The following is an 18,734-nucleotide window of genomic DNA, read 5'->3' on the forward strand; positions in this document are numbered from 1 at the left end:
CAGTGTATGCATTTTAGTTTACCATACTATCTTTGTATTAATCATTATTGCAGTATATTGAAAGGTTTTAGAAATGAAAAAGAAGCACAGAATAGTATTCTGCATTTTCTGTTTTCATGGTTTGTGGTCTGCTGCTTACAATCAATGCATACTCTTGATAGGGGAGAGGGGAAAAGATGAGTCTGCACTAGCCATAGGGGGTACATGAGACACTAAATAATGGTATTGGACAGACTGACATTTTGGCACATGAATGCAAACAGTATGACAATAGCATCTAGAGCCATCACTTATTTGAAAGTTCATGTTATACAGTTTCTGATCAGTTTCAGGTACCATAATATAAATTCCTTTTTGATATCTTTTAGTGGTGATATTTTTAATAATCCTTGCTGATACTTTTGCCTATGATAGTCATGTGACTTTCTTCGGAGGATTCCATAATAGGTTAATTGAAGTCAGTACTTTAATGGCTGCATTTTCTAATATTTGTTCGACCATTTTATCAAGTGAGTTTTGAATGGCCAATTTCATCTGATGGGTGCTTGCTCTTCTATGTATGCCTCCATAGCAGCAAGATGTTTTCATTTGGGTCCTCTATAGTTATGCTTAATAGCACAACACTTTACATAAACATCAGAACTTTACTGTTAACAAGAGTGCCCAAGGCTTTTTGGTTTCACCTAATTGTATAATTAAATCTGGTATTTGTGTACAATGTGCCTTTATAAAGGCACATCCTGAAACTTTGAATGGGCACTTCAGGATTGTTAGGAGGGCTTTCATGATGGCTGGCTGCCTCAGATCAAAGAAAGCTTAATAAAGCACAGAATTGAACCAGGATTTCCACCTGGTTATTGTTTGCTGGGGATATAAGAAAGCGGACAGCTTGGGGTGGTTTGCCTTTGGCAATTGCATCTAGTCAGATTTCAGTTTTTCAAGAATGAAAACTCACTCTTAACTCTTGCTAATGTTGAGTTTGGCAGTTAACTGATCAACAGACCCATTTCCAACTACACGGAGTTTGTGTGCCCGTCGTGGCATGTCCAGAACGTTAAAGGCAATGAAATACTGTAAAGTACATTTCTGAGGCACTAAGTGGCAAGCACATGAGACTGCTACATGTTGTAGCTGTTCAGCATATCCGTAAATGCCTGGGAACATGTGGTTGCATTGGCAGCTTTGAGAAATAAAACTGCAGCCTGTTGAAGGTTGATTTCTGTCTGTAGCACCCAAGTGTCTTGTATAAAAACTACAGAGAACACATCTTCCTGCACTGTCTGATATTTGGTCACAGATTGCAGCCAGATGCTTGCTTGCCTGTGACAGCACCTCATCCTTTATTGCTTTTCCAGCTTGTGGAAGACACACCAGCCTCAAGCAATCAAACCTCACTGGCTCCTAAAATAGGAGAAAACTACAGTAGTTTGAAACAGTATTCTGCAAAATACTTAAGTCAATATCATTTCCAGTTGTCTTTGTTGGTTTTAGTTAAGTATTTCCCTTTTCTTAATGTTAGGGATCCCTCCCTATTGTCCCTTACTAGAGGATCTGAGGAATCCTTCAGGGAGGTGTTGCGTTCTGCCACTTGGAAATGTTACAGAGTGAGCCCTCCCTGATCTCACTGTGATGCAACAGCTCCTGTCCTTTGGGTTTGACCCTAGCTCCTGCTGTGGGGATTGTAGTGCTTTTGAGGTGTAGCCTGACGGCCCCTTCCTGATGGCAGAAGAGTCGACAAGCCAAATTTGAGTAAGTGCTGCTGACATACCATCTGTTAGATCACAACACCTGGAGCAGAGATATATAGGAATCTTTTCTTTTTTTAAGATTTTTTACTTATGGAGGAAACAGCTATAACAAGTAATATCATACGCATCTAAAGATCTGTGACCAAGAACTGAGCCCTGCTCCCCCAGCTGTCCTTTACTAACAAAGATTGAATTTTATATTCTTCTTTGTTTTGTTCTTTGAAGGAAACTCAAAATGTCTTTTAGTCCAGTCTCCTGCACTCATTGCAAGACTAAATATTATCTAGATCATCTATGATAGATGTAAACTGCTCTCTAATGATGGAGATTACCCAGCCGCTCCAGGCAATTTATTCCAGTGTTTAACCACTTTGACAGGAAGATTTTCCTAATGTCTAACCTAACCCTCCCATGCAGCAATTTAAGCCCATTGCTTCTTGTCCTATCCTCAGAGATTAACAAGAACATTTTTCATTCACTCCCATGTAACAACCTTTTATGTACTTGAAAAATATCATCATGTCCCTTCTCAGTCTTTTCCAGACTAAACAAAGCAATTGTTTTCAATCTTCCCATATACAGGCAGTCCCCGGGTTACGTACAAGATAGGGACTGTAGGTTTGTTCTTAAGTTGAATCTGTATGTAAGTCGGAACTGGCGTCAGCCGCTGCTGAAACTGATCAGTTTCAACCGTGGCTGAATCTGGACTCCAGTTCTGACTTATACAGATTCAACTTAAGAAATCCAGGCGTCCCCAAGTCAGCTGCTGCTGAAACTGATCAGCGGCTGATTCCAGGAAGCCCAGGGCAGAGCAACTCTGCCTCGGGCTTCCTGTAGTCAGCCGCTGGTCAGTTTCAGCAGCGGCTGACTTGGGGACGCCTGGGGCAGAGCAGCTGGGGTGCTGCTGGGTTGCTCCAGTAGCGCAGCTCCTCGGGCGTTACTGGAGCAACCCAGCACCACCCCAGCTGCTCTGCCCCAGGCGTCCTGATTCAGCCGCTGCTGAAACTGACCAGCAGCAGCTGAATCAGAACGCCTGGGGCAGAGCAGCTGGGGTGCTGCCGGGTTGGTCCGGAGCGGCGCTGCGGGACCAACCCGGCAGCCCCCAGCTGCTCTACCCTACGGGTAGGCAAGAAAAGCCTGGTCTGCTGGGCGGGGGGCACTAGCTGCACCCTCCCCCCCCAGCAGACCAGGGAGACGGGGGTGGCGGGACCGCCCAAGTCCTCCACGGCTTTGCTCCGTCTCCCTGGTCTGCTGACCTGGGAGACGCGGAGCAAAGCCGCAGAGCAGGTGGGCAGCGGGACAGTCCAGGCGCGCCGCGGCTGTCCCACTGCTGGCGTGCTCCGAGGCTTTGCTCCCCATCTCCCTGGTCTGCTGGTCAGACCAGGGAGACGGGGAGCAAAGCCTTGTAGCACACCCGCAGCGGGACAGCCCAAGCGCGCCCGGGCTGTCCCGCTGCGGGCGTGCTCCGCGGCTTGGCTCCCCGTCTCCCTGGTCTGCTGGTCGGGAGACGGGGAGCAAAGCCGCGGAGCATGCCCGCAGGGGGACAGCTCAAGCACGCCCGGGCTGTCCCACTGCGGGCGTGCTCCAAGGCTTTGCTTCCCGTCTCCCTGCAGACCAGGGAGACGGGGAGCAGCTTTTCTCGCCCCGGAGGACGGGGGCGGCGGACCGCGGCGCATCTGGGCGTCCCGCTGCTCCCGTCCTCCGGGGCGAGAAAAGCCCCGTTCGTAACTGCGGATCCGACATAAGTCGGATCCACGTAACTCGGGGACTGCCTGTAGGTCATATTTTCTAGATCTTGAATAATTTTTGTTGCAAAAGCAGAATTTGAAGAGCAGTTAGCAGAAGAGAAACTAACAGCAATTTTTTGCTAAGTACATGAGAAGCAGGAAGCTTGACATAATCTGTAGGATGATTGAGGTGTTATAGGAGCACTCAAGGAAGAGAAGCTAAGTGAAATCTTTGCATCAGTCTTCACTGCAGAGTATTTGAGGGGGCTTCCCATACCTGAGCAATATTTTTTAGATGACAGATCTGAAGAACTGTTCCAGATTGAGTTGTCCGTAGAGGTGGTTTTGAAATAAATTAATAAACTAAGCATCAATAAATCACAGGACCAGATGGTATTTACCCAACATTCTAAAGACTTCAGATACGAATTTGCAGAATTATGAACTGTGATATGTATCTTATCTAAATCCGCCTCTACCAGATGACTGGAGAGTAGCTAATTTACATTAGCTGTTGGGTGGAGGTGGAATGGGAAAGGCTTCAGGGGAGTATCCTGGCCGTTAGGCTAGCAAGTCTAAGTTCAGTACCATAGAAAGTTTTTGAGACTGTAGTAAAGAACAGAATCTCCAGATACCCAATGAACACATTATGTTGGGGAAGTGTCACCATGGCTTTTGAAAAGAAAAGTTGTGTGTTGGCAGTCTTAGTATTCTTTGAGGAGGTCAATAAATGTGTGGACAAGGGTGATTCAGTGGGTGTAGCGTACTTGAACTTTCAGAAAGCATTTAAGGAGCTCTCTTAGGCCATGTCTATACTTCCTGGTGGGTCGACGCTACAGAGCACTTGTAAATCAGCAACTGATTAAAAGATGAGAAATAAAGGGCAAAAATAAATAGTCAGTTTTCATATAGGAGAAAGATAAATAGGAGGGTCTCCCAAGGGTCTGTACTGGTACCTATGCTGTTCAGCATATTTATAAATTATCTGAAAAAAAGAGGTTTACAGTGAGGTGGCATAATTTGCAGATGGTACCAGCTACTGCAGATACTTAATTTCAAAGCTGCCTGTGAAGCAAGGGATTTCAGAAAGCTAGGGATATGTCTACACTGCATTCCTCTTTTGAGGAAACCTTAAATCTCAAGGGTTATTTCGAAAGAAGGGTTTTTTTCTCTCGAAATAACTGCATCTAAACAGCATTTATCATCTCTAAATAGGGTATTTTGAAAAAGCAGCTGTCCGCGGTTATGCAAATGAAGCACGGGAAATTCAAATCCGTGCTTCATTTACAATTTCGTTTGTCTGAATTTACATTCCTCTCTCAAAAGAAGAATGCAGTGTAGACATACCCTGGGTGACTAGGCAACAAAGTGGCAGATGAAATTTCAGTGTTTATAAATGCTAAGTAATGGCCAATGGAAAACGTAATCCCAAGTGTCAATACAAAATGATTCTGTGTACACTAGCTGTTATCACTCACATGTTTTGGAGTTATCGTGGATAGATATCAATGGGCAGCAGCACTTTAAAAACCAACAAAACCAAAATCTTAAACATGTTAGGAACCATTAGGAAAGGGATAGCTAATAAGACAACTATGCTGATACATGGTATGCCCATGTTTTGATCACTGCATGCAGTTCTGCTTTTTCTGTCTCAAAAAAAGATACTAGAATTGAGAAAAGTATACACAGAAATGCAGCAAAAATGACGAAGGATATGGAACAGCTTCCATATGAGGAGAGATTAAAAAGAACTATATCTGTACATCTTAGAAAAGGGTTTAGTTCACTAGTTTAGCATTATCTATCCAAATGGTTTAATTTCCTGACTACAGCTATTTACAAAGATGAGGTAATGATATATACGTCCTTGTTTCAGTGTGTGTACTGAATGTAAAGATTTGTGCTGGATGACTGAAATATTTGGATGAGTTTGATAATCTCTGCATATCTTATGCAACTTTAGAAACAAACTCTACTAAAAAGTTACCATGAAAAGGTAATGTTTAACCATAGCCCCAATATTTATTGTTTCAGAAAAATTTGTATTACTTTAACTGCATTTAATTTTTATTAATAGGAAGTGCACTTTCCCCAAACTCTATGCTTTACATACCCTTCTCTTACAAATATAATCACAGTTTTGATTTCAGTATGTGATCAACAAAATTCGGAACAAAAAATATCTTGCAAATGCCAGTAAATATTTCCTTCTTTTTTCCTTCTCTGAGCAGAAATGTAATATGTTAGATCAGAGCAGTGGCCAATAACTTAAAAGTTTCATTGTCGTGATTTAGTGAAACTTCAAGACTGTTATCATTTGTGTTTTTGCCCTTTGTCAGAATTAAGATATATTTTTGGGGAATGAGGGAGAAAAAGAAAACATTAGTTTTTTTTAATATATGAGAAAACATACATTTTAAAATGTACATGTTTGTGCTATCTTGAAACTAAAAATACTAAGTTTCTTCATGAGGGTAGCCATTCTTGAAGGAAGCTTAAGCCATGTTTTGTTGTTAATACTTGTTTTCATTAAGTCTTTAGTTTATCAGATCATATTGGCAGATATAAAGTGTACCAGACCGTGACAAGTTATTATGTTCACTGCTAGAAGTGGACTGACATTGGTTAACAAGCAGAGTAAAATTTAGAAGGGAAAATGGGAGCGACTAGTGATTTTCAGATATCATGTCTTATTCTACAGGGATGCTTTTTTTTAAACTAGGAAAAAAGCCCATATAGCTGTGTTCTCTGTGTTGCACACTTGGGGAGAAATAGGTGACTTTCTGAGATCTGTTTTAAACAGTTAGGTTTTAAAACTGGTTGCATATGAACTCATTTGTGATGTTTGAAGAGATTAGTTAAGACATAAAGTTTCAATTTAGTTGCTCCATACAAGGAGGACCATGAAGCCTGTGAGGCTCTCTACAGGTGGAAGGATCTGTTCACATGGATACAGTTGCAGAATTGGCAGGGAGGAGGTTTACAGGGAACACACAAAGTAAATAATTAGGTCTCTGAAAGCTAATAGGTTATCATTGCTAAGTCCATTTCCAGCTAGCTAGCCAGTTATTCCCTGTGTTACTTGCTACTTGGCATCCTTAAAAGCAGTATAGGAAGGGCCACCAAGGGAACTTGGGGTTTTCTGTCAGGCCTTTGTGGATGCACTCTGAAATTTCACACATGCTGCCTGGTTTTCTTTAGTGCACAGTCTGACAGCAGGAAAATGCTTAAAGAATGCGCAATCTGTCTTTGTGCATACAAAATATTCATTGGAAGCTTCTTTTGTGTCTCTAAAAGAAATATAGATAAATATAGATAACTTTTTACTGATGTATTAAGGGTAAGAATAAAGGCGCATAAATCATATGGGAAACTGAAGTATGATTCCCACGTGCTAACTCTGCTACAGTATGCATCTTTCTGTAATTTACAAATCTGTGCTATTTTCAGACCAAGATGAAGTTATACAGTTATTTTGCCATTATATAGACATTATTCTCATCATTTTTTATACTTGTTTACAGCACCAGCAAACATTTCTGAATCAGCTGAGGGAGATCACTGGTATCAATGATATCCAAGTCCTGCAACAGGCCTTGAAGGTATTGTGGATTTTTAATGAATATCTGACTGATAGGAGGCAGCATGGGCACATGCTGTGAGTTAATCTCTTGTGATGTCACCATATACCTCTACTCAAGATTTTAGCAATATTCTCCAATGCAAGGAGGCAAGATTAGATATGAAAAATAAGTTGGAAATTGTTTTTGAGGGTGATCAGATAGAAGGAAGTGGAGTGTTTGAATGCTGCATTTATATACAGGCAGTCCCTGGATGACGTCAGTCTGACTTAAGTCGGACCCCTAGATACGAATGGGGGGGGGCCCGCTAGTGTGGGGTGCCTCCCCCACTGTCTCCGCCTCCAGCGGCATGGGGGGCGCTTCCCCCCCAGCAGACCAGGGAGACGCGGAGCGGGTTGTCTCGCCGCGGAGGACGCGGGCGGCAGGACCACTGAGACGCACCTGTGTCCTGCCGCCCACGTCCTCCGCGGCAAGAAAAGCCGCTCTGCGTCTCCCTGGTCTGCTGGGGGGGGGGGGGGCGCAGCTAGTGCACCGCCCCTCCCCCCCAGCAGACTAGGCTTTTCTCGCCGACGCCTGGGGTGGAGCAGCTGGGGGGCTTCCGGGTTGGTCCCACAGCGCCGAGGTGCGGTGCTACTGGACCAACCCGGCAGTGCCCCAGCTGCTCTGTCCCAGGCGTCCAGATTCAGCCGCTGTTGAAACTGATCAGCGGCTGATTCCAGGATGCCCGGGGCAGAGCAGCTCTGCCTCGGGCTTCCTGTAGTCAGCCGCTGGTCAGTTTCAGCAGCAGCTGACTGGGGAACACCTGGGGCAAAGCAGCTGGGGTGCTGCCGGGTTGGTCCAGTAGCGCTGAGGAGCAGCGCTGTGGGACCAACCCAGCAGCACCCCAGCTGCTCTGCCCCAGGCGTGTCCGATTCAGCCGCTGCTGGTCAGTTTCAACAGCGGCTGAATCTGGACGCCAGTTCCGACTTACATACAAATTCAACTTAAGAACAAACCTACGGTCCCTATCTTGTACGTAACCCGGGGACTGCCTGTATCAGAAAATATCAATAAAAGTACCATCCTGATTCTTTGGAATGGCATTTCCATTGATGGGTCTAACTCTAAGGAAAATTACAAAAGGAAGCTGTTGTCCATGGCAGTGTTTCCCAATTGGTGCTCCGGGGAACCCTGGGGATCCACGAAGCGAAAGCAAGGGTTCTGCGAAGAGCGAGAACTCCACCGCCACCTGTTAAAGAGACAGAGCCATGGCGAGGGCATTTTTTCCCCCCCTCAACGAAACATGGCAGGGGCCTTTTGTTTTTTTTAAGGCAACTCTAGGGGTTCTGTGGCCAAATAAAATTGGGAAACACTGGTCTACGGTATCTTCTAATTGGGAGTAAACATGCCCACAAAATTATTTGATTAGAAACTAGACAAATATAAAATAAAAGTTTGAAGAGGTACATATATTAGGCTGTAGCTAATTTGACATGGAAAAAATGAAATGCAAGCATATGACAATTGAAGTTGATCATCACAGAAAGAAACTTGACCTTTCTTTTTCTGTTAACATTTGAAGGACAGCAATGGAAACTTGGAATTAGCGGTGACTTTCCTTACTGCAAAGAATGCCAAGGTTCCTCAACAGGAGGAAACAACTTACTATCAAACAGCACTTCCTGGGAATGAGAGATATATCAGTGTGGGCAGCCAGGCAGACACAAGTAGGTATTTCTATCTCTATATAAATGGCTTTAAAGCAAAGAAACTACCTGATTATAAGGGCTTAGCATCAGTTCTGCTTGTAAATTTGTTAACTTGACATTTTTTAGATTTTTAGTTGCTCTTGTTTATTTCAGCATAAATGTTATTCTCTTTAGCTACCTCTTGATATTTATTAACATAGTGATTTTTGGTATTAGTTAGAAATTGAACTGGGCCTACAACACATTTTTTGCCTGTTATGGGGTTCCTGGGTGGGGCACGCCAGTTCAAGAAGGGTAAGTAAAGGGAGGCAAAAGACTACAAGAATAAGAGTTCTTCAGCTCTTAATAAAAATAAATATTAAAGCTGTAAATGGTGTGATAGAAGTGACATTACCATATATGCATTATAAGGACCCAATCTTGATAGAGGAAGTGGTATCCATGAGCTAAACTGATAACTTGCCGCAAGTCCCCAAGCAGTGCAAAACTGCATAACTTCCTTGAAGTCACTGGAATTACACTTTAAAAGAGCATGGGCTCTTACTCTTAAAACTTGTATTTCAGGAAGTAATGGTAACACACATAAATGCATTTTGTTCAGGGTTAGGGTTTCATATCCCTTATATGACCTTATCCATTATAAAATTTAGTTTTGTGTCTCAACTACTTGGAGATGAAAGAATATATTTGTATCCTATTTGAAAGCTTATTTATGTGGTGGAATAGCTGAGCTAATTCAGATTTTCAGCATAACAGCACAGAACAGTATATTTAACCCTCTGTTTTCTGGTCTCCCTTCATAAAATGCATCAGGTACATTGTGGAAAATTAGAATTTTGCAAGAATAGATTAAACAATTTTTTAAAATTTTAAAGTAATTTAGCTTTGGGTAAAGTCAGAAAAGCTTCTGATCTAAAATGGTACATAATTAATGTGTCTGCTTCCTCTGTCGATCTAGAATCACAGATACGTACTTTTCTGAGAGGATTTTGCTACTGCAATATTTATTACTATTACCCCAGAGCAAGTACAGATATGTGATAATGAGCTATAGTCTGTTGCCATTCATGTTTCATTAACTTCTCAGTTGGTGAAAATAGTCTAGTTGCAGAATCACATTCTGTCCTTAATATATACCCCATATAACCTTACTGGAGAGATGAGGATTGTATAGGAGTTAGGGATGTAAGTGAGTAGTTGAGTCAAGAACTCGACTACTCACTCCCCCCACTCTTTTTACCTATGTATCAGAGGCAGCAAAGGGGCAGGAATAGGAGCCGGCCCTGGGAGTGGGGGGAGGGAGGAATGTCTTAAGAGCCTCTGTTCATGGTGGCTGGGGCTGCTGCCAGAGCAACCTCTGCCCACGGCCAGCCTCGGCCGCCATGAACAGGGGCTGCTGGACCTGGTGCAAACCGGGACCAAGCAGTCTTGGCTCATGCTGGTCCTGAACTGCTGTGGCTCTGCATTTTGAATGTAATAAGAGCTGCAGGGGTCTTGGACCAGCACAAGCCAGAATTGCTCAATCCTGGCTAGTAGCAGGTCCATGAGCTACCCCCTCTGTGGCTCAGCAGATTACATGTAGTAGGAGCTGGGCTGCCTGCACGTGTGAGCTGGGACAGTGCACCTTCCTTTATGGACTAATTGTGTAGTCAATACAAATTGTATTGACTACATGATTAGTCAATTACCCACCTCTTAACATCTCTAATATGAGTAGAATCTGGCCCACAAAATGCATGGAGAACATTGTGAGTTTGAAATCCAGGCTTAATTTGCAGCATTGGTCATTATAAGAAAAAAATAAATGGAACCTGATTAAATATTGAAAGTTCATCAACAAGTAGTGACTATTGTAGAGTAAAAACACTTAAGACATTTTGGATATTGATATCCCTTATATTATCTGCTGACTATTCAAATCCATTGGCATCAAAGCTAGAATGTCCTTAGTTCCTTGCAGTCTATCTTATGTTCATTCTGCAACTGAATTTGGTAGTGACATCCTGGTTTATTTCTGCACTTGAGAAAACCATTAACAATTCATCATGCTTTAGGTTTCTGCTGAAGAGGAATCCTTGACAAGGATAGCAGAGAATTTGCATATCAGTAGAGAGGAACCTTTTTTTTTTTTTTTTTTTTTTTTTTTTTTAACAGAGCTTTGAGGAACTTTGTAAGCTGCTCTATCCTCAGCTCAGTCCATTTTCTGCTGAGGACTTTTATCGTGTCCACTTCCTTTGTTTGCGTTTTTTTAAAATAGCAAAAACTCAAAACAAATCACTGGGACACTCCACTGCAATCAGAGTATGAGTGGGGAGGGAGTGGAAGTAAGACTGTGTTGATTTGAGTGGAGAATGGAAACAGGTGGGTTAAGATGAAATGTGAAACCATGATAACATGATTACTTAGACCTTCATTCCCTTCAGTGAAGATGGATGTTGATTCCACTTTATATCTGTAACACTAAAATTGTTGAACTCCATTAAATATACCACAAAGGTGTAATTATCTCAAGTTAAAAACATGTCTTACTGCTTAATCATCCATGTTCATTTGAAATTCAAGATGTCATGAGTCATCTAGATGCATAGTGCTATAGTTTCTCAACTATCCAGATGAGGAATGAGAGGTCAGCAAACGAATACCAGGAACTCAGTCCCTTATTGGGCAACAAAAATATCTGGTTATTGAGACTTTTGAGGGTATGCCAAACAAAAAAGCATAGTGGGTGTATTCTTGAGGTTATTGGCTTGATTGGTGCTATATTGTGGAAAGATGGTTGCTTATTGAAGAATAAAATATTTCATGAGTTACGAAGTACATTATCCAGCATGGAAGTATGAGGAAACTGTAGCTCTTCAAGAGTTATAGTTTTCTTTTGAGACCCTGTTTATAGCAAATTACTAGCTTGTCAGCAGTTGGAAAAGCTATTCATTGAATGTTGACTTATTTAGATATTAAAAATTATCTATGTTTTTAAAATTAACGAAAGTAAAGAAAATCTTTCCACTTCTACCTCCAAACAATGCTCTTTATTTCAGAAGTTTGATAATGTTGTTGCTTATCAGAAATTAATTGTGTTAAACATGAAGGCCATATTATCCCAGAAGCCTTAATACAGCCTTCACTTGTGCATGCTAAACTTTTCATGTTACAACACCTGCATGTGCAGTTATCAAGCACCAACAGCTACATGTGTGGTTGATTTGATCACCTGTACCTGGAAGTGGTAGTTGTCAATTGGGGTGCGTCTACACAGCAATGCTTTAACTCAAAATAAACTGTGCAAATTGAACTACATCAATTCGTAGCTTATTTTGAAATTGGGAGTGTCTACACAGTGCCTATTTCAAAATAGAGTGCTCTTCCTCTGACTTTCCTTACTCCTCATACAATGAGGGTTACAGGAGTTGGAGTAAGAAATTTTCCAAAGTGACAGTATTTCAACATGATTTTGAGATAAATGCCTGCTGTGTAGATGCGGACTAAGTTATTTCAAAATAATGTTGCTGTGTAGATGTACCCTTAGTGTTTATGCAAATAGAAACCATAACTTGAAAACTTGTTCAATGATGGGGTTGCAATCCACTCATACAAAAATCCTGTTCTAGAGTTGCCATAATACTCTTCGCTGTGTCACATGGATTCCCTGTGTTACAAAAGAAAGCTTGCGGTTTTTTTTGGAAAAGGGCCACTGTGCTTATAGCAACACAAAAAGCCAGTGAACTACATGTGAAGTACAGTGTTGACTTTTGATGTGCCATTATAGAACACTTGAATCACTTTCTACCTGAAGTTCAGTGCTTTTAGAAATATGATTTGAAGCGTGCTACCTCAGTTTATTTTTGTCTGGGGGGAGCGGGTTAGAACCATTACATAGTTAAACATAATATTTTCTCCATTTATTTGAGAAACTTAAATAATCCAGGGTTAGAGAAGGAAGAATCAGTGAAAGGGGAAGAAATTCATTTTAGAAAAATATTGTCTTTGGGTCAAACCCCAGCCAAGCCTTGCAGAAACAGACAGACACACATCACTCTGTACTAAAATTCAGGAATTCTCTTCCTCATGCCACCAAAATTCAGTTCCTGAAATATTTCATGCATAGAAATTATTCTTCTGTATAATCTTTAAGTTCTTTTGGCAGAGAACTATACCTTGTATGCCTATAGAGCTATATTACTTAGAGCAGAGGTGGGGAACATCTGGCCTATGGGCTGTATCTGGCCCCTGCTTATTTTTATCCAGCCCCCAGCAAGTCTCTGTGCTGCAGAATGGAAACGGTGAGCTTTGGTGCTCCACCACTAGGCTGGAGCACTGGCTTGTGGTGATCCAGGAAGCTCTACATGCTCTCCTTTCCTTCTGGTGCTGCCCCACAGCTCGCATTGGCTGGGAACCACAAGCAATGGGAGCTATGAGGACAGAGTCTGCTGGTGAGGACAGTGCATGGAGCCACCTTTTCCCTCGAGGGGCCGTGCGCACACTTGCTGCCTGCTTCCAAATCTGTGATATGCTTGAAGTAAGCACCCTGAACCCTCTCCTGGACTTCAGTCCTCTGTGCCAGCCCTGAGCCCCCTTCCGTACTCTTAACTCCTGCTAAAGAGGTTAAAATGTGTTTGTTTATGTAAATGTATATTCGCTGTATTACACATGCAGTTGGGGGAAGGGGGATAGGAGGAGGGAGCTGGTGCTCGTGGGTAGCCAACTTTTTTAAGCTTGCTCCCTGCGAGCACTGGCTTCCATTCCCCACCTTCCCCACCTGTGGGCCGTTGTGGGAGCTGGTATGTGCGAGGAGCTGGCTTACTGCACGTATTGACTCCTGTCTACCCCCTGTGCTGCTGCCTCTGTATGAGTGGGGGGACAGGTGGTTCCATGGGAGCTTTTAAACCAGCTCCCTGCAAGCACTGGCTCCGCCCCTCTGTGGGAGGCAGCTGGGGGTGGGAGCAGGCGGCTTACAGGAGCCAGTTTGAAAAGTTCCCCCCACGCACTGGCTCCCACCTCTGCCCCTGCCTTTCACTTCATCTGGTACAGAGGCGGCGGTGGTGGTGGTGGGGACTTCACGTAACAGAGGGGGTTAACCGATGAACCTGGGCCCATCAGTTAACTGTATTCTCGCTACATGGGTGCATCCTTAATACCCACCCAGAGTCTGCACCCCCTACCGCCTGAGTCAGTCCTGAGCTCGCTCCCGTTACTCAACTCCCACCCTGAGCCCTCTCCTGCACCCCCAAATACCTCATCCCAAGTCCCATCTCACAGACTGCACCCCTCACTCAGAGCCTTCTGCCTCCTCTTACACACCAATCCTCTGCCCCAACATTGAGTCCCTTCCCACACCCTGAACCCCTCCTTTTTGGCCCCATCGCAGTTACAGGATTGGCCGCTTTCCTGACCAGGTGGATCTGATGCCATTGCCATTTGCGACAGTGAATCCAGTCTGTTTGGGAAAGTTGGTAACCTTAATCCCAAAGTCTAGAGGAACCACTGAGCCTCTGCATGCTGTCCCTCTCGTGTGGGTATATGTGACCCACAACTGTTTTTTTTTTTTCTTTTTCTGGGGGGTCAATGGCCTTTGATTGGAAAAAGACTCCCCACCCTGAACTAGAGGGGCATTGGCTTTGTTGCTTCTGGAGGCTGAGCTTGTTGAACGCATGATGGGCTTCTTGCATTCGTCTTTTCTCCCTATCAACTCCTTGTGTGCCAAGTTCTTCTCTATTTCACTCCCATTTACCTCATTCCTCTACCATTCTTACTTATGTTCTTTCTGTTCTGCAAATGAGTCATCCTGCAAATGAGTCATTTGTACTGTATTGGGATGAATGGCTGGCTTCAGATGAGGATTGGTGTTATGCTGGATGGTAGTGGCCATCAATTAGATCTTTGACCTGTAGACAACTATGACACTCTTTGAAGGTGCAGAGTCTAACTGGATCCCAAAGGCTCTGAAATTGCTCTTTTCATTCTTCTTGGTTTTCTGATTTTTACCAAATTCAATAGGGTTCTGCCTTTTGATACTCAAAATATATTCCCTGAAATTTTGGAATTGATCGGATGCAACATTCAAAAAGTAATGCTTTAAGAGCAAAGAAATTCCATTTGGTTGAGTTTACAATCTCACTTTGGTTAGCCTGTAATAAATACAATTTATGTAATCTTAGCTATTTAATCCCAATATGGCAGCAGTTTGAAAATCTTGGCCTTCCCAGATGTAGCAACTTTTCTGCAAGCCTGCCTTTTCATTTTCCATTTCTCATGCCAGCAGTTGTGTGACTATGGTTGTGTACTGCCTGCCCCCATGTTCATTTGACACTAACTGTCTTTCTCTCCTGCTGCGTTTCCTAGTCCAGCTTGCTCTTACAGATTCTTCCAATATTCCTTTTTTTCCTTTTAGTACTATTGATTTCACTCTGGTAAAATGTGACCTTAAGAACTCAAAAATTGAAGCAGTTGTCTCTTAAAAACACAGCTTGTTAAATAGTATGAATAGTTTATTTTAAATAATATGATGGGAACTGCCTAAATAAGTAAACTGAGTGTATGAGTTGGGAAAAATGGACCTGTGGTGTGACTGTTGACATACTTCCATTTTTTTACGTATTAAATTCATTTTTGTTGTAATACTCAAAGGAGAAAATTGCATAGAGAGGTTTCAAACATTGGACTGTAATTACCGCAAACATACTTCTGCCTACATTAAAAGCATCAAAAACTACCAAAAGCAAGAACTATTTCCACTCTTCATCTCTGTACACTGCAAAGTTTGAGAATAAATGTTGTGCCTCTTACAGGGTCAATTGTGAGGGTTTGGTCCTAAAGTGACTTGATTATGGTATGTAAATAACTTCATAAGGAGAAGACATTGTGTCCTTAAGGGCTCTTTAGTCTAGCAGAGAAAGGTATAACATGAACTAGGGATGTAAAAACTGCTTAAAATAGTTAATGGGTTAACCAGTTTGTTTAACTGGTTAACTGCGAGCCATGGATGGTGGGGACTGCTCCAGTGCTGGCCGCGCCACACCGCGGTCATGGGCAGCTGTTCTGGCCCTATGGGTTGGGGGCTGTTCCAGCTCTACCAACTTCCTGCAGCCAGGGTTCTACTGTCTGGGCTGCTGGGGGCGGGGCGGGGCTGCTCCCGCTGGCCAGGCCCTCCGCTTAATGGGTTACCCAGTAAGCATGCCAGCAAGGTTAATGCTTACTGGGTAACTAGTTAACTGTTTAGCCTTTTACGTCCCTGATGTGAACCAATTGTTGGAATTTAAAGCCAGAGAAATTTAAATCAGAAATTACACATTTTTCACTATTAGAGTAAATACCTTTTGGAGCAAACTACCTAGTGAAGTTTTTGATTCTTTGCCATTCTGGAATATGTGCTTTAGTCAAACAGAAGTTGTTAGGACCAAATAAGGAGTAATTAGGTGAAATTCTACATATTGCCTGTTTTATGTCAGACAACATGATCTAATGGTCTCCTCCACTCTAAAATCTATGAATCAATAGTAATCCAGACACAAGCTTTGCTGTAGATATTTTAATTTGGAATTTTTGTCCGCAAAATCTAAATTCCTATTTAATAGAAGAATAATCTTTAAAAATGTTTCATCATGTTCCAGGAGAAATTGCTATACAATGACCAGAAGCCATGGGTTCAGTATTGCAGGACTTTATAAATTCACAAATCAAAAGAACATTTAGCCAAAGTAACCCACAAATATATCCAATTTAAAGTTAAATATCTTGGTTCTTTTAATTTTCAGTATATTGCACCAAAAGACTTCAGACCACTTACGAATTAATTAACTAGAAAATATTAATCAGAATGTTAAAAAAAACCCATTGTTTGAATTTATTTCGTGGGAATATACCATGTTTGGAGAATTAGAAATCAATATATAGAGAATATTCAGAATAAGCAGATATTCTTGAATTGCATCAGAAAAAGGAAGTTTAGATAACATCAGTTTTCAACTGTGGATTCACATATCCTCAGGGATAAGTAATAGGTAGTTTGCTTAGAGAAAAATGTGTATGAGCACATTGGAAGTGAAGTACAATTTATAAAAGAAAATCCTAGCACCTGAGTTAAAGCCCTTTTAAACCATTTGGAGCATTTCTGTTGACATCAGTAGGCTTGGGATCAAGCTCTATATAAAGTAAAGCTATTTGAATGATGTGTAATTACATATCACCTTAAAAAAGTTTCACTAGCAAAACTTTTAGAAACAAAGTATAGAGATGGGGACTCCTGAGTATTCCACTTACTAGTAAACTTTGGTGATGTTCTTAGCACTTACGTTAATAGTATACGTTAGTGAGCACTAATAATAATTAAAATATGTTGTCCAGAAACCAGAACAAGAAAAATATTACAGTTGACTTTGACTTGAAATATTTTGGAGCGTCCTTTTTTTTTTTTTTTTTTTTTAAGAAAAAGGAAGTTACATCTGGACTCAGTGGAAGGTAGTTTTCAGTGAAAACACTACTATGTGATTTGTTTTGGACATTGTGTGTACAGGCAGTCCCCGGATTACGTACCAGATAGGGACTGTAGGTTTGTTCTTAAGTTGAATCTGTATGTAAGTTGGAACTGGTGTCAGCCGCTGCTGAAACTGATCAGTTTCAACCGCGGCTGAATCTGGACACCAGTTCTGACTTACATACAGATTCAACTTAAGAAACCCAGGCGTCCCCAAGTCAGCTGCTGCTGAAACTGATTAGCAGCTGATTCCAGGAAGCCTGGGGCAGAGTAACTCTGCCTCGGGCTTCCTGTAGTCAGCCGCTGGTCAGTTTCAGCAGCGGCTGACTTGGGGACGCCTGGGGCAGAGCAGCTGGGGTGCTGCTGGGTTGCTCCAGTAGTGCGGCTCCTCGGCGCTACAGGAGCAACCCAGCAGCACCCCAGCTGCTCTGCCCCAGGCGTCCTGATTCAGGCGCTGCTGAAACTGACCAGCAGAAGCTGAATCAGGACGCCTGGGGCAGAGAAGTGAGGTGCTTCCGGGTTGGTCCGGAGCGGCGCTGCGGGACCAACCCGGCAGCCCCCAGCTACTCTACCCCAGGGGTAGGCAAGAAAAGCCTGGTCTGCTGGGCGGGGGGCACTAGCTGCACCCCCCCCCCCAGCAGACCAGGAAGACGGGGGTGGCGGGACCGCCCAAGTCCTCCACGGCTTTGCTCCGTCTCCCTGGTCTGCTGATCTGGGAGACGCGGAGCAAAGCCGCAGAGCACGCGGGCAGTGGGACAGTCCAGGCGCGCCGCGGCTGTCCCACTGCTGGCGTGCTCCGAGGCTTTGCTCCCCATCTCCCTGGTCTGCTGGTCAGACCAGGGAGACGGGGAGCAGCTTTTCTTGCCCCGGAGGATGGGGGCGGCGGACCGCGGCGCATCTGGGAGTCCCGCCGCTTCCGTCCTCTGGGGCGAGAAAAGCCCCGTTTGTAACTGCAGATCCGACATAAGTCGGATCCGCGTAACTCGGGGACTGCCTGTATAAAGATAACAAGATTTTAATGTTTTTATTCTTCACTTATACAAAAATTAAAAGGAAGAAGAGAAAGTTCAAGTAGATCTTTGAGTTGTCTGCATCTTACCAACCCCAATGAAAAAGGAATGGTTGCAGATCAGTCCACCTGTACAAAGTAGTGACTAAAGAAAGCCTAGATTCACCTGATTAATAGGAATGCCCATTTATTTCAATCTGCCTTTCCTCAATAGACCCCAAACTAACCTTTTACTATCTTTTATTAGCTGTGATCACTTCTAGCACTCTGCAACTTGAAATATAGGAAAATTCCATTGAGACTGCAGAGTTGTCCAGTGACTGCTTGCAAATGGATGGAAGATAAAAGAACAAATATTTTTTACAAATTTTGGAGCTGTAACTCCATTAAATGGTTTTGGTGATGACAGAAACTAATGTTTCGTTGTTGTTTTTGTTTTTGAATAACATGTGGATCAGAGCCCTAAATCAATATGCTGCCCACTGAAGAACACTTCCAATGACTTCAC

The 18,734-nt window shown here is 42.9% G+C and overlaps 1 protein-coding gene across 3 annotated transcripts in view; it reads left to right on the plus strand.

The window, feature by feature from the left end:
- Positions 1-18,734, plus strand: part of USP25 (ubiquitin specific peptidase 25) — a 131,682-nt gene that overhangs the window by 31,229 nt on the left and 81,719 nt on the right. For all 3 annotated transcript variants that reach the window (XM_075909861.1, XM_075909871.1, XM_075909879.1), the window contains 2 exons: positions 7,003-7,080; positions 8,621-8,765. In XM_075909861.1, the coding sequence (XP_075765976.1) occupies positions 7,003-7,080; positions 8,621-8,765 (223 nt within the window). Of the gene's footprint in view, positions 1-7,002; positions 7,081-8,620; positions 8,766-18,734 lie in introns of those variants that run through there.

Source organism: Pelodiscus sinensis, chromosome 1 (genome assembly GCF_049634645.1).
Source record: "Pelodiscus sinensis isolate JC-2024 chromosome 1, ASM4963464v1, whole genome shotgun sequence".
NCBI classification, from domain to species: Eukaryota; Metazoa; Chordata; order Testudines; family Trionychidae; genus Pelodiscus; species Pelodiscus sinensis.